This window comes from Lactuca serriola, chromosome 6, assembly GCF_051521515.1.
Source record: "Lactuca serriola cultivar US96UC23 chromosome 6, Lser_US96UC23_V15, whole genome shotgun sequence".
Taxonomy (NCBI): Eukaryota; Viridiplantae; Streptophyta; class Magnoliopsida; order Asterales; family Asteraceae; genus Lactuca; species Lactuca serriola.
In genome coordinates this window covers 114895238-114909187 of record NC_136413.1, presented here as the reverse complement: position 1 = coordinate 114909187, position 13950 = coordinate 114895238, and the positions used below count along the sequence as shown (strand labels likewise).

Sequence of the window (13950 nt, the reverse complement as noted above, 5' to 3'; positions counted from 1 at the left end):
CTAGGGGTAAAATGGTCGTTTTACCCTAAGGAGAATTATTGGTTTTTGACTAAGTATTATTGTGAAATTAATACCTCGGGGAGTCAGGTGATCAGCAGTTCGGGGATCTGCCAGCTAGCAGCGAGGGGTTATACACGGGATTTTACAGTCAGCTTGTGAGGTGAGTTTTCTTCAGTAGGAACGGGTTGAAGGAACTAATGTCGGCCCGTTTATGTATGTTAGTGTATACCGGATTTAGATCTGATGTCGGGGTTAGCCCGATGTAGTTTATATGCTTCCGGATCAGGGTACGATGTCGGGCGAGGCCCAAGGAAGGTTTATATGTATGTTTCCGAACTACGGTTCGATGTCGGGTGGTACCTGAGGAAGGAATGCATGTTTGGTTATATTTGTTGTCTTTGTGATACTTGTATGTGCATGATATGGATATGAGTGTGGGTGGGGGCCCGTATCTCATCACTAGCTGAGTTTGGACGGTGTTCCATATCTCATTATTAACAAAGTAGGGGCGGGGCTTGAGACTATCAGTTATAGTGTTGTGTTTGATTGTTATGTACTAGCATGATTATGATTATATGTTTGTATGTGTATAGTGGGCGGGGTCCAGAGGCAGACGAGGCCTAGTAGAAACAAATTTGTATACCGAGTGAGGCTCGATGCCAGGTGGGGCCTGATGCCAGATTCGTCTGATCCTAGGCGGGCCCCGAGGTAGCAGGCTAGGCCCAATGTATGTGGTTACGTGATTATGTGTATCGTATATGGTAGTTTGGGGAGACTCACTAAGCTTCATGCTTATGGTTTTTAGTTTTGGTATCAGGTACCTCTAGTAGCAGAGAGAAGAGCACGAGATGATTGCATAACACACACCATAATGATTTAGCCTGGGATGGTTACTCTGATGTTTGATATGATACTCTGATAATGTTTTGAAATAATTTGACTTATATTGGATGAAATGTTTTGATAACTATGGTTTATTAAATGGTTTTAAAACGAAATTTTTAGCCTATATTTTTGGGATGTTACAATATAAAGATACCTTGAATCGGGTGTTACAAATTTATAAGTGCTGATTAGTTTATTTAAGTAAAAAAATACTTAACAAAGTTATGACACAAATTTTATTGTTTATAAACTTATATTTAATAAGTTATTAATATAAATAACACTTTTACTTGTATGAGATTACAAGCACGTAAACAAATTATTTTATACTTTTTAGTTGGAAAAGTACATTTATTTTATATAAGTTGATATTCGAATATATTTATATAAAACAAAACTTCGGTTATAAAAGTACATAGAGTCAAAACCTGTGGAACTCACCAACAATTTTTGTTGACGTATCTTAAACGTATGTATTCCCAGAAACTTAGGAGTTGGAGTACACGTCTTGTATCATGGAAAATCTATTTCCTTGTTATTGTTGTTCGATCTGTCCAGGTCTTTAATTTTATTTTGCATTAAGTTTAGTTGAACCTGTTATATATTAATGTACTTCCGAAGTTTCAATCAATGTAATCCTTATATTAAGATTTATGAAAGTATGTAATATTATTATAAGTTTTTGTACTATTCATTATGCGTGTGTTATCTGTGATCCAATGTTACATCACTATCCCGACTCGTCCGCTGCCGACCGAGGGTGTGACATTTACCTTCATGGTAACCATGACACAAAACCAACATTTACAGTAAAGGGATAAGTGAGATGCCCTTCCATGTGCATGTGTCAGTGGCCCGAGAATTCCATTTTTTTTAAGAACCATAATTACTTTGATTATATCCCAGATAAAAAAGAAGAAGCAAAAATATGATTTTTTATGTTATCTGATTTACAGGTGGGTTAAGGATGATGAATATGGGCTAGTTGGGAGTATTTAACGCAAGTAAACCAACACCACCACCAACCATCGCAATCTTCACCACCTTTCTATCACCCTTTAATCTCAGACCCCGAAAACACCATCGCCATTTCCACCCTACACCTAATATTTCCCGCTAGCTACCAAGAAAGCCACCGTCTTCTATAGAGCCTACAAATCAAGACAAATATGTACACACATGTAAATCAATCAACACATGCACATACCTTCAAACCAACATACATGTATACACTTGTAAATGAGCACACATGTATACACCTGTAAATCAAGACACACATACCCTCAAATATAGAACCATTTTTGCATACAAAGGATTTGAGAACAATAACAAGAAGATTAATCAATTGGAAGCATCTTTATTCCTCCTCTTGTTGTTCCATTTCGATTATAAGATCGGTTGTGCTGGCGATGGTGGATAAGTGTTTCTAGTGTTGGGTTGGGAGCGGAATGAAGACGTTTGTTGGGAGTTTGTATGTAGAGAGAGATAAGAGATAAGAGCAATCAGAGGCGGCGACATGATAAGTGGAATGTTCTTCAGCGAGGAGACGATGATAAGCAGTCGTCAAGGGAGAGCATGTCGCGATATAAGATTTGAAGGGGAGACACTATGGGATAAATGAAATTGGGGGTGAAGATTGAGTTTATATTCTATTTTAAAGATATCAAATATTTAATAAATATTAAATAAAATGTAAAAATTAAATTATAAGGGTAAAATAATATTTTTATTTTGAACGGACCAATTCCAACTTTAAATTGAAAAAATACAAAATTTATAACTTAGCCCCAACCACATATAGAATGAGAAACCAAAGGACTATTTTTGCAATTTCATCTAAATAAGATTAACATGTTTTTTTGATTTTTCGTTCATTCTACATTGGAGGTACTGAATAGAGAAAGGGAACAGGCCTAAGCTCCGTCTTGTTCCACCACTTCGGTGTCCAGTCTTCTCTATCGGACCTAGGGTATATGATTGTGTTCATCGTCGATTGTTTTGTTCCCCGTCTCTGTACAGGAGCTTCGGATTACAGTAGAAACGTCTTCAAGAAAACCCCATTTTAGGGTTTCAATCTCAACAGTTATCATCGAAGGAAATGACTAAAGATTACGTGATAAACCCAGATAGATTTAAGAATTTCTTCAACGAATTGGACACTCGTAGAACCCTACTCACAAATGTCACTGACCTCAACAACAAATTAGTCAATCATTTTATTTCTTTAGAAGAAACCCTCAACCAAAAATCAGTAACCTTAGATACCCAGATCGAGAAATTCAAGAAAGACACCGAAAAAACCCTCGAATCTCTTCAGGTTCGCGAGAGCGCTCTTCCTGAAAAGGAAGTAACATTGGCAGCCCGTGTACAGCAGCTTAAGGATTCCGGAATAAAAGATATTGAAAACGGGGCGAGTTCTCATGGGAAGAAGAAAAGGATGTCGGAATTGTTAAGAATGTGGTTTAGAAGGATGGATTCCAAAGGATTAATGGAGTATCTGCTCGCGAATAGGAAGAAATACGAAGTATTGAGGATGGAGACAGCCATGGCGTCTGAGGAGGCGATAGATTTACTAGCGTTTGTATTGGAGGCAGTTGAAGACTATCTGGAGTTGAAAATTAGTGGTAAATTTGGAGGATTGGCACCCACACGATGTGCTTGTGGGATATTGATACAGGCTGCATTTCCGATTCCATCTGGTGGCGAACCGTTTTGTTTGTCACATGGTGGCGGTGGGGTTTCTAGTAAGTTAAAGGAGCGGGCGGCAATGGTGATGGAGAAGTGGAAGACTGTTTTGGGTAGTGGTGGTAGTGTTCCTGGTTATCGTGAGGATATAGTGGCCTCAGGGGAAGCTATTCTTTTTCTAACAATGGTTATGGGGTTTGGATTGAAAGACAGGTTTGATGATGAGTTCTTGAAGAGTTTGATGTTGGAAGTTGGGAATAGGAAGGATATGGCCAAGCTGGCAATGGCTTTAGGTTTTGGAGGAAAAGGTTAGTCCTCTTATTGCTATTTTTTTTATCACAAACCCCAAGCATGACCCCAAAGAACCAACTATTGCTATTGTTCTTAAACCATTTTCAAGTTAAAACAATACTATCAAATATGTGGTAAAGATACTCAAGAATGTGGTTATAACAATGATAAAACTAACATATGAATAAGCAAAAGATACCGAAATTGTAGTTATAGCTTGTGAATCATATGAACAATTGATTGTTGTCTTGTTCAAAAGCATTTTCAAGTTAATAACAACATTATGAAATCTGTGGTGAAGATACTAAAGTATGTAGTTAACATATGTAACAATAACAATATCATATAAGTTAAAGATACCAAAATATCTAGTTATAGCATGTGGATCATATGAATAAGTGATTGTTGTTTCAGCATTTAAATGTTATTTTTCTTGTATATAACTTATTTTTGTTTTCAGAAATAATTGAAGAGTTGGTGAACACGGGAAAAGAGGTAGAAGCTGTGTATATTGCTTCAGAAGCTGGTTTAAGTGATCTGTTTCCTCCACTTACACTGCTCAAATCCTGTTATGCCAATTGTCAGAAAACTTTTACAAAAGATTCTCCTTCAAGAGTATGTTCATATTTCCCATAATCATTATCATAATTAGGCTTTTAGCCCTAAACACTAAAAAAACTATTTGTGCTCAAAATCTTTCAGGAGGAAATCTTTAATGAATCAAAGATCACTAGAGAGATTATAAAATGCATTGAAGACCACAAACTCGAATCCGAATTCCGCATGAGTACCATGAGAAAACGGGTCGCCCATTTAGAGAGAACCAAAGCAGAAATGAAGACCGCCACAGCTGCCGCCACCAGATGCTCCCAGTCACCTGCCCGGAAGCGGTCACGCTCCCCCCACCACCACAACCACCAGCACCACCACCGGAGGTTTGATTTTGACGCTTCCCCATCTCCCCGGGCACCTAAATCGGGCAGGGTGTCAAGTACTTTTACAGCTTTTCATCGGCAGAGCCGCCCTCAACTGCCGACACATCAGCCTGCTGCCGCCAGATACCCAGCGGCAGCAGCAGCAGCACCGTATAGCTACTCGAGCCCTAGTGTGTATGAGAGTGACCCGTATGCGGTTGGGTATGGTGCGGTGCACACGGAGAGTCATGCGGGTTATGGTCAGTATGCGGGCCAGGATGCGGTTCAGGCTGGTGGGTCTTATGTGAGCCAGGATGGAGCCGCTAGTGGGTCTTACTCTTATGATTATAGTGCACCTGCTGTGGCTACTGAAACTGCTACATCATACCCCGCTACGTGAAATCAGAGAAATGTGTTAACATGTGAAGTGAACAAAGTTGACAGGAAGTTGTTTTTTGCTTTTTAGTTTATGTTAATAGGATTTTTTTTTTAAAAAAAAAATTAAGGAAATAGACTTGATTTTGTTTTGATGTTTATTTGTTCTGAGAAACTGTGTTTCATAGTTTTTAATCTTAGTTGTGATAGTGTAATATGATCGGAGGTTTGATTCTTGAGGGCATGTCAATTAGGGGTGGCAATTGTTGGTGCGACCCGTGACAAAATATGAACCCAACATAAAGACCAACAAGTTTGAGTTGATTTTTTCTAACCTGCAACCGGTTTATGTTTATAATACTAGTTGTGTTCAGGTTTACAAATAATTTTATAGGTTGATTGATCAGTGAACATTGTTTTAATAGATTAGAAAATAAAATATTTATTAAATTAAATAAGAGAATAAGAACTAAGAAGTAAATATGTGATAATTAGACTTTTTTTTTTTAATCGCAACCCATGAACCTGATTATGATCAATGAGTTCTCATTACACGAATTGAATACAATGATCAATGGAAGAGTTGGGGGTATGAGTTCCTTTTGCACATTTAGGTTATGGACTCCAAACTTTAGCTAGCCACGCAGCTTGTTGTCTGGTTGTTTTCTGACGATATGTATTGAGCTCTATTATGTTTACCAAATTAGAATGAATGCAAATTGTTCTTATGTCATGGTATGCTATTTAGCCCAAAGAGATCCATGTTTACATTGAATATTGTATGACACTATGCACACACACCTCAAGCATTCTACTAAGGTTGTTATCGATGAAATTAATGAGGGGTATTCACTAGGGTTCCGATAGATAGACATCCATCCAATTCATTAATATAAATTTGGAAATACAAATTAGGATCCAACTATATAGTGATCAGAACCCTTCAAAATAGTTTTTCTTCCCTATTTTAATTCAATTGTAATTACTTCATTTTAAAGAGCCTTTTCGCTCTTATGTTCGAACTCACCACCAATGTAGAATTAGTATTTTTACTTCCCACTTAAGCAAATTCGTCTCATACACGTTCATAAATTAAAATTAAAAAAGAATAATTTGGTCCCTATGGTTTGGCGCAATTTGCATGTTTGGTCCCTAACTTATTTTTATTTAACTCGGAAGGTCCTTACTATTTGTTTTTGTTACGCGCTTGGTCGTTGTCTTATCTAACAAGACTATTTTGCCCTTGAGTTTTTAATTTATTTAAATAAACACATCCCTAACCTCACCCTCACCTCACCTTATTTTATCTACCCCACCATTTTTCCATATTCCACCTTCCATTCCCATTTCATGTCTATGACTGCCCCTCCTCCCTAGAAAGATATCTACCATATTATTCACCACCATCATACACCCCATCATCAAAGTTAAAACTTAAAACCAACATCTAAAATCAAATTTATCTATAAGCCTTGACATAATATATAATATTTATCATTAAGAATTGGACTGAGATATCTGATTCAAATATTGAAGCATAAATCAATTATGAAATCTGGGATCAAAATTGAAACACAAATCATACATGGAGCACGGATTGAAACTTGAAATTCAATTTATGTAGATACACTTGATGTCGGACTTAAAAACTTGAAATTAAACACTCATGGACATAGATTTATGTAACAATACTTAAAATCAGACAAAGAAATTTATACAAAGCAACTGAATAGAACTCAGTTGAGACCAAAAGCGGTTAGATTGATAATGGACGTCGGCGACGATCGCTTGGCGATGGAGGCAGTTGGCGATTACTTGTGATGAAGACCAATGATGATATACAACATTAATGACATATGAGACGGTCAGATAGAACATGGAAACGGAGGTGTGTCACGTGTCATGTCTGGCCGATAGAGAGAGACAATGGAGACGATGGGGCAAGCGGTGATCGGATGGTTGGTGTCATGAGTAATAATGATGCAGTGATATCTAGGTCATAAAGGGGTAATTTTGAAGTCGGGGTTCTATCAGTGATGAAGAGGTGGGTGGTGAGGAGTGGATGAAGGAGATACTCGATGCTGAAGATAAAGGAGGCAGCAGTTTCAAGTCTTTAGAGAAAAGGACGCAAGGTTGAGGATGGGGGCGGTCGGCAATGATGATGAAGAATGATTAATCGACCAAGGGGCAAGGGCATTGAGAGAGGCAGTAAAAGAGTGGGACGCACAATGCCTTTTTTTTTAATTATTTATAATAATAAATTAAAATAATATAAATAATAAAATTAATTAAAAAAAGAAATTAATAAGGGCATAATAGCCCTTTTAGATAAGACAGAAACCAAACATGTAACAAAAACAAACAGTAGGACCTTCCGAGTTAAAAAAACAAGTTAGAAACCAAATGCGTAAATTATCCTAAACCATACGGACCATTCATGTAATTTACTCAATAAAAAAATACACACCATAATTTCCACAACTAACATAAGCAATAGGTAAATGAATATTTTAATTTGGTTCTAAAGTAAGGGTGGAAAATTGGGTCATCATATCGTGTTTTTATCTGACACGACACGACACGATAAAGTTTTATGTAACACGAAAAAAACACGACATAATGTCGTGTTTTTCTAACTAACACGAAAACGAACCAATTAAAAAAAAAAAACAAAAAATACGAAACGACACGACAAATATAACATAATATAACAATTAGTTTATTTAATTAATATTTAATCATACATAACACGACAAACACGAAAAACATGACAAACAATGTTAAATCGTGTCAATTTCGTGTCAAAATTTGAACACGAACATGACACGACACGACATCGTGTTTTTCATGCTTGACACGAACACGAACACGAACACAAATTCAAATTTTAGTTTTGTCCCAATTTCGTTTCGTGTCGTATTATCAATTGACATTCTAATCCTAAAGTCTAATTGAATTAAATATAACAAAGAAAGCATATAGAAGGACTCATGCATAAAGGCACCTTGTAATGTTTGTTTCTATATATATACTTGACGAATTCCCGCGCGTTGCGCAGCGAAGATTAAAACTATATTGTTAAAATATTGAAAAATATATGTTTAAAATGGTTATGTTATTGACATTAACTTTAATATATATATATATATATATATATATATATATATATATATATATATATATAATATTTATTATTTTGAACAATAATATTCATTGACATCAACCCACATTCCTCATTAATAAAATTAAATATAATTATCTATTTAATATTATTTTTAACAATTATTATTTTTGATTAATTATACTTTTACTTATACGATCATTCTCTAATTTCAATAATGATGTTCATTTAAAATATAATTTATTGATAGCTAAATGTAATTTATAATTTGATGTTATTATCATTTAAAATTGTTATTCATTAGTTTTAAACAATTTATTATTAATAATAAGTTAAATAAGAATTTTAAGAAACACTTAATATTATTATTAAAATGTGAAACATATACTAAATAATAAAGTGATAGGATAGACAATTTGCATTTTAAAAGAGACTTGCATGGATAATATGACATATCAATGTAATTTGATTTTATTATTTATAATTATTGCTTATTAATTTTAAAACCACTTTTATTATTAATAAGTGAAAGAAACTTTTTAAAAAACACTTATTATTATAATTAAAATGTTAAACATATAGTAAAATATAAAGTGATAAGATAAACAATTTGCATTTTAAAAAAGGCTTACATGGATTGTCACACCCCCGAACCAGACGGCGGAAACGTCCAAGGGCTCGCGTGACTTTAATTAAATATCATCACAATGAATATACATGAATCATAACATAAGCGTCACCATGCATCAATATATTACAACTGGGATTGTTCACATCAAGTACATTGTTTTATCACTACACATTCATAACCTAAATAGTTTGAGTACATTTGACAACATAACATTTAACATTACTTCTTAACTCTTCCGCTTACCTGTTACCTGAGAATACAAGTTATTTTGGAAAAACGTCAAAATATGAAATGTTGGTGAGTTCATAAGCAATGTTGTGATAAAATGATTGGTGTATTTTGTAAAACCCAAAAAATCCGATATTTTCTTAAAAGACTTTTGTTTATCAAAGTGTGAAGATCCATAAGTTGATACATGAATGATTTAAAAAAAAACATATATATATATATATATATATATGAAGGGTATTTTGTAATATAGTTATAATGTTTCGAACGAGTAGTATTGAATTCCCCGGAAAACCCGATGTTTTCCGATGTTGAAATGTATTCGTAATTACTAATTCTTGTATGGTCTTAACGAATGAATATTGATTAATCCATATTATATATAGTCCTAATTTTTGTCTACTTTGATTTCTCATAAGCCTTAACAAACGAAGAGAAGGGGAGTATTATGTTCCACTACTATCGTAAGTACCTTAGGCTGTCGTGGATGTGAAAGATACGATGGTCCAACTCGCACTTGATTACTGTGACCTTACTAGCTTTTCTAATGGGACACTTTGGCCCACTAGCACGTAAAAGCTATTGAAAGTCCTTTTATAAAATATTGGGTCATTGAAGGCCCAATAACATATGAGCGTTATCCCTTTGGGCCCAAAGACCATGTTGGTGGGCTTGCAAAGCCCAACAAGCATGATTTGAAACTCATAAGCCCAAAGTTTGTAGATTTACTCATTGTAGTCATCACGTATCTATTGAAGTGTTTTTAAATTGATGCTTGTTGTTTTGTATTGATTCGAGACCGAATCAATTCGTTTATAACGATATTTGGTATTGAAGGTGTATTTATTTTGCGTTTTATTCGCTAGTCGGGTATCTTGTATTTTGTCTTAATGAATTAATTTGTTTAAAAGTAAGATTTTTACCTTTTCACAACCTTTCTTTTTATAAAAATAACATTTTTAGTCCTTTATATAAAAGAATTTCATTTTTAGTCCTTAAAACATTTTTCTTGACACTTTTATATCATAAACTTGTTGAAAAGACATATTAAACCCAAAATTTATTTTGTAAACAGCTTTAGCCCTTCAAAAATGGAGTTTCTCGGTTAGAGCCCATTATTTCGCAACTTTTACAGTTTTGGACCAAAATATAAAAAGTTTACATTTTTGATCCTTTTTGAAATTGAAAAGCATTTTTGACCTTTGAAACAGTTTTATTTCACTCCTTATCCCCTGTTTTGCAGAATGTTACAATTCAGCCCCTTAAAACTTCAAATTTCACAATTTTGGGCTTATTGGGCTGAAAAGCCCAAATTTAGCCCATTAAGCTAAATTTTTACATTTTTAGTCCTTTGAAAATTCTAATATTCAGGAAATTGGTTATAGAAACTGTTTTGGCTCTTTTGACCCTCAAGAAACCTTGAATTTACAATTTTTAACCCAAGTTTTGTATTTTTGACAATTTAAGTCCTAAAATGGGTTTTATGTTAGAATATGTTCCTCATAACCTTATAAGCTATTTTTCTTGACTAGATTAGTGTAAAATAACTTAGATTATGTTTGTTTCCTTTCTCATGTCATAGATCTCGAGTTAATACCCCTTTTGGTTGCATTTTCATCACAAAAACACATAAAATCACACACATAGATGCTTAAAATCACACATAGCATACATATACACATAGATCTACACATTTTCTTGTACTCTACCCCATAAAACATATGAAAACCGAAAAAGAGGGGTATGAAGCTCACCTTGAGTTGTAGTTTCGGTTTTGAAGAAGAATAGAAGAAGAAATTTCGATCCTAACAAGTCTTCTTGGAGGATTTCGAACTTAGATGCTTCTAAGGTGCAAGATCACAAGATTGAATGGATATAGAAGAGATTTTTGGATCAAATGAAGTAGCTAGATCATGGATTTAACATCAACTTACCTTAGATGATGTGTAGGTGGGAAAAATCTCCTTGAAAGCTTCCTAGATCTCGAAAATTTGAAGAGGAGTGGAGAGAGTTTCCTTTGAGAGAGTTTGAGTGAAGTGTGTGTGTGTGTGTGTGTGTTTGGGTTCGGCCGAGAGGAAGAAAGAGAGAAGAAGAAGAGAGAAGTGAGGTTGCATGAAAGTATGAGAGTTGCATGGATATTTGAAGTATAATAGCTAGTTATCCATCAAATAAAAATGATGTGGCAAGCAAAGTCAACCCTTCTTCTTGGGTTGTAGTTTACGCCGAGAGAGAGGAGAAAAGAGAAGAAATTTTTGGGTTTTTTGTGTTTAAGCCCATATTATAGTTAAGCTAGATGATGCTTGACCCAATTAAATCAAGGTGTAATTTTTATGACCTATTAGGGCTAAATTAATTTGGTTGTGACCCATTAAGGCACAAAATATTATGCTTCATGTATATGGGTCCATTTAGGGCCCATTAGAGAGTTCTAGATTCAAGATGGATAATTTGGAAGTTTATTAGTCCATTAGGCCCAATAAGGAATTCCTAGTCCAAAATGAAATCAAATTGGGATTTCAAAGGTTTCTAATTCTTTGTTGACCATTTGTAGGGCTAGAATGTAGTATTTGATGAAGTTTTGTTGTTATAGTATGAGCATCATGCATGCTTTCATGTTATTGATTCATAGTAGTTATAAATGTTGTAGTTACAAGGCGCCAAAATTTCTAGTTGTGACATCATCCCCCTGTTAGAGGGAATTTCGTCCCGAAATTCTCTTGAAGACTAGATTTGAGGATGCGGGAATAGATGAGGGTACTTCTGCTTCATTTGATCTTCGCGTTCCCATGTGAATTCTGGTTCGTGTCTCGCGTTCCACCGAACTTTCACTATTGGAATGCGGCTTTGTTTGGTACGCTTTACCTCTCGGTCCATGATTTCAACCGGCTCTTCGATGAACAGAAGGTTCTCATTGATTTCGATTTCCTCTAATGGAATGACGAGAGTCTCATCGGATAAGCACTTGTTCAAGTTGGAGACGTGGAACACAGGGTGTACACTGCTGAGCTCGGCGGGTAGTTGCAATCTATAAGCCACTGGACCGATTCGGGCAAGAATCTCGAAGGGTCCAATGTATCGAGGGTTCAGTTTTCCCCGCTTCCCAAAACGGATCACTCCTTTCCAAGGAGAGACTTTTAGTAACACCCTATCTCCGACTTCGAATTCCAAGGGCTTTCATCGTTTATCGGCGTAGCTCTTTTGTCTATCTCGTGACGATTGCAGCCGTGCTCTGATCTGAATTATCTTCTCGGTCGTCTCGCGTATGATCTCCGGTCCCGTTAAGGCGTTATTTGGCGTTTTCTCTCTCGCTAGCTGGGTGTCTCCTACCTCATCCCAACACAACGATGATCTACACTTGCACCTGTATAATACTTCGAAAGGAGCAACTTTGATACTCGAGTGATAACTATTGTTATACGAGAACTCAATCAAAGGCAAGTGGGTATCCCATGATTTTACAAAGTCTATTACGCACGCACGAAGCATATCTTCTAGCGTTTGTATGGTTCGTTCGCTTTGGTTATCCGTCTATGGGTAGTAGGCAGTGCTCATATCGAGCTGTGTTCCCATAGCTTTCTAAAGCGATTGCCAAAAGCGTGAGGTAAATCTACTATCTCTATCTGAGATGATAGACACCGGTACTCCGTGGAGTCTCACAATTTATTTGATGTAGATTCTTGTCAGGCACTCCATCTTGTAGGATTCTTTTATTGGCAGGAAATGGGTAGATTTCGTTAGTCTATCAACTATTACCCAGATTGTGTCCAAACCGTCCGTTGACTTGGGTAGTTTGGTCACAAAATCCATGGTAATCCTTTCCCATTTCCACTCGGGAATTACTGGCTGCTGTAGTAATCCAGAGGGCTTCTGATATTCCACCTTTACTTTAGCACAAGTAAGGCACTTGATCACATAAGTGGCAATCTCTGCCTTCATATTTGGCCACCAATAATGTTGCTTAACATCCAAGTACATTTTGTCTAAACCCGGATGGATGGAGTATCGTGTCTTGTGAGCCTCGTTCATGACTACCTCTCTGAATCCTCCAAGTTTAGGGACCCATATGCGTTTCATGAAGTAGTATGCTCCATCTTCCTTCACCTCTAAGTTCTTCTCCATTCCACGCAGCGCTTCACTTGTCTTGTTTTCTGCCTTCATGACATGTGACTGGGCCGTTCTGATTTGCGAGGTCAGGTGGGATTGGATGGTTATCGAGAGAGTTTTCACACGATAACTTGAGTATTCTTTCCGACTCAAGGCATCGGCTGCTACGTTAGCCTTGCCTGGATGATACTTGATTTCGCACTCGTAGTCGTTTAGCAGTTCGACCCATCTTCGTTGCCTCATGTTTAGATCCTTTTGATTCAAGATGTGCTGAAGACTCTTGTGGTCAGTGAAGATAGTGCACTTGGTACCGTACAGGTAGTGTCTCCAAATCTTCAGAGCGAAGACCACTGCTCCCAGCTCCAGATCATGGGTCGTATAATTCACTTCGTGCGTCTTTAGCTGCCGGGACGCGTAAGTTATCACCTTTCCACGCTGCATGAGTACACAGCCTAAACCCTGATTTGACGCATCGCAGTAGACTATAAAGTCATCCGTTCCTTCGGGTAGCGATAGCACCGACGCACTGCAGAGTGCTTGCTTCAGAGATCATAATGCAGCTTCCTGCTTGTCCGTCCATACGAAGGGTACGCCCTTTTGTGTAAAGCATGGTAAGCGGTTTGGCCGTCCTAGAGAAGTTATGGATGAATCTCCTGTAATAGCCTGCGAGACCCAGAAATTGGCGAATTTATGTGGGTGTTGTTGGGATTGCCCAT

At 36.4% G+C, this 13950-nt stretch overlaps 1 protein-coding gene across 1 annotated transcript; it reads left to right on the top strand.

Moving 5' to 3' along the window:
* The first annotated feature begins 2743 nt into the window (after positions 1–2743).
* Positions 2744–5508, top strand: LOC145056691 (FRIGIDA-like protein 4a). The gene is made up of 3 exons (XM_079004402.1): positions 2744–3878; positions 4322–4476; positions 4564–5508. Exons 1-3 carry the CDS (start codon positions 2984–2986, stop codon positions 5173–5175), a joined length of 1662 nt encoding a protein of 553 aa, XP_078860528.1. The 5' UTR covers positions 2744–2983; the 3' UTR covers positions 5176–5508.
* The last annotated feature ends 8442 nt before the right edge of the window (positions 5509–13950 follow it).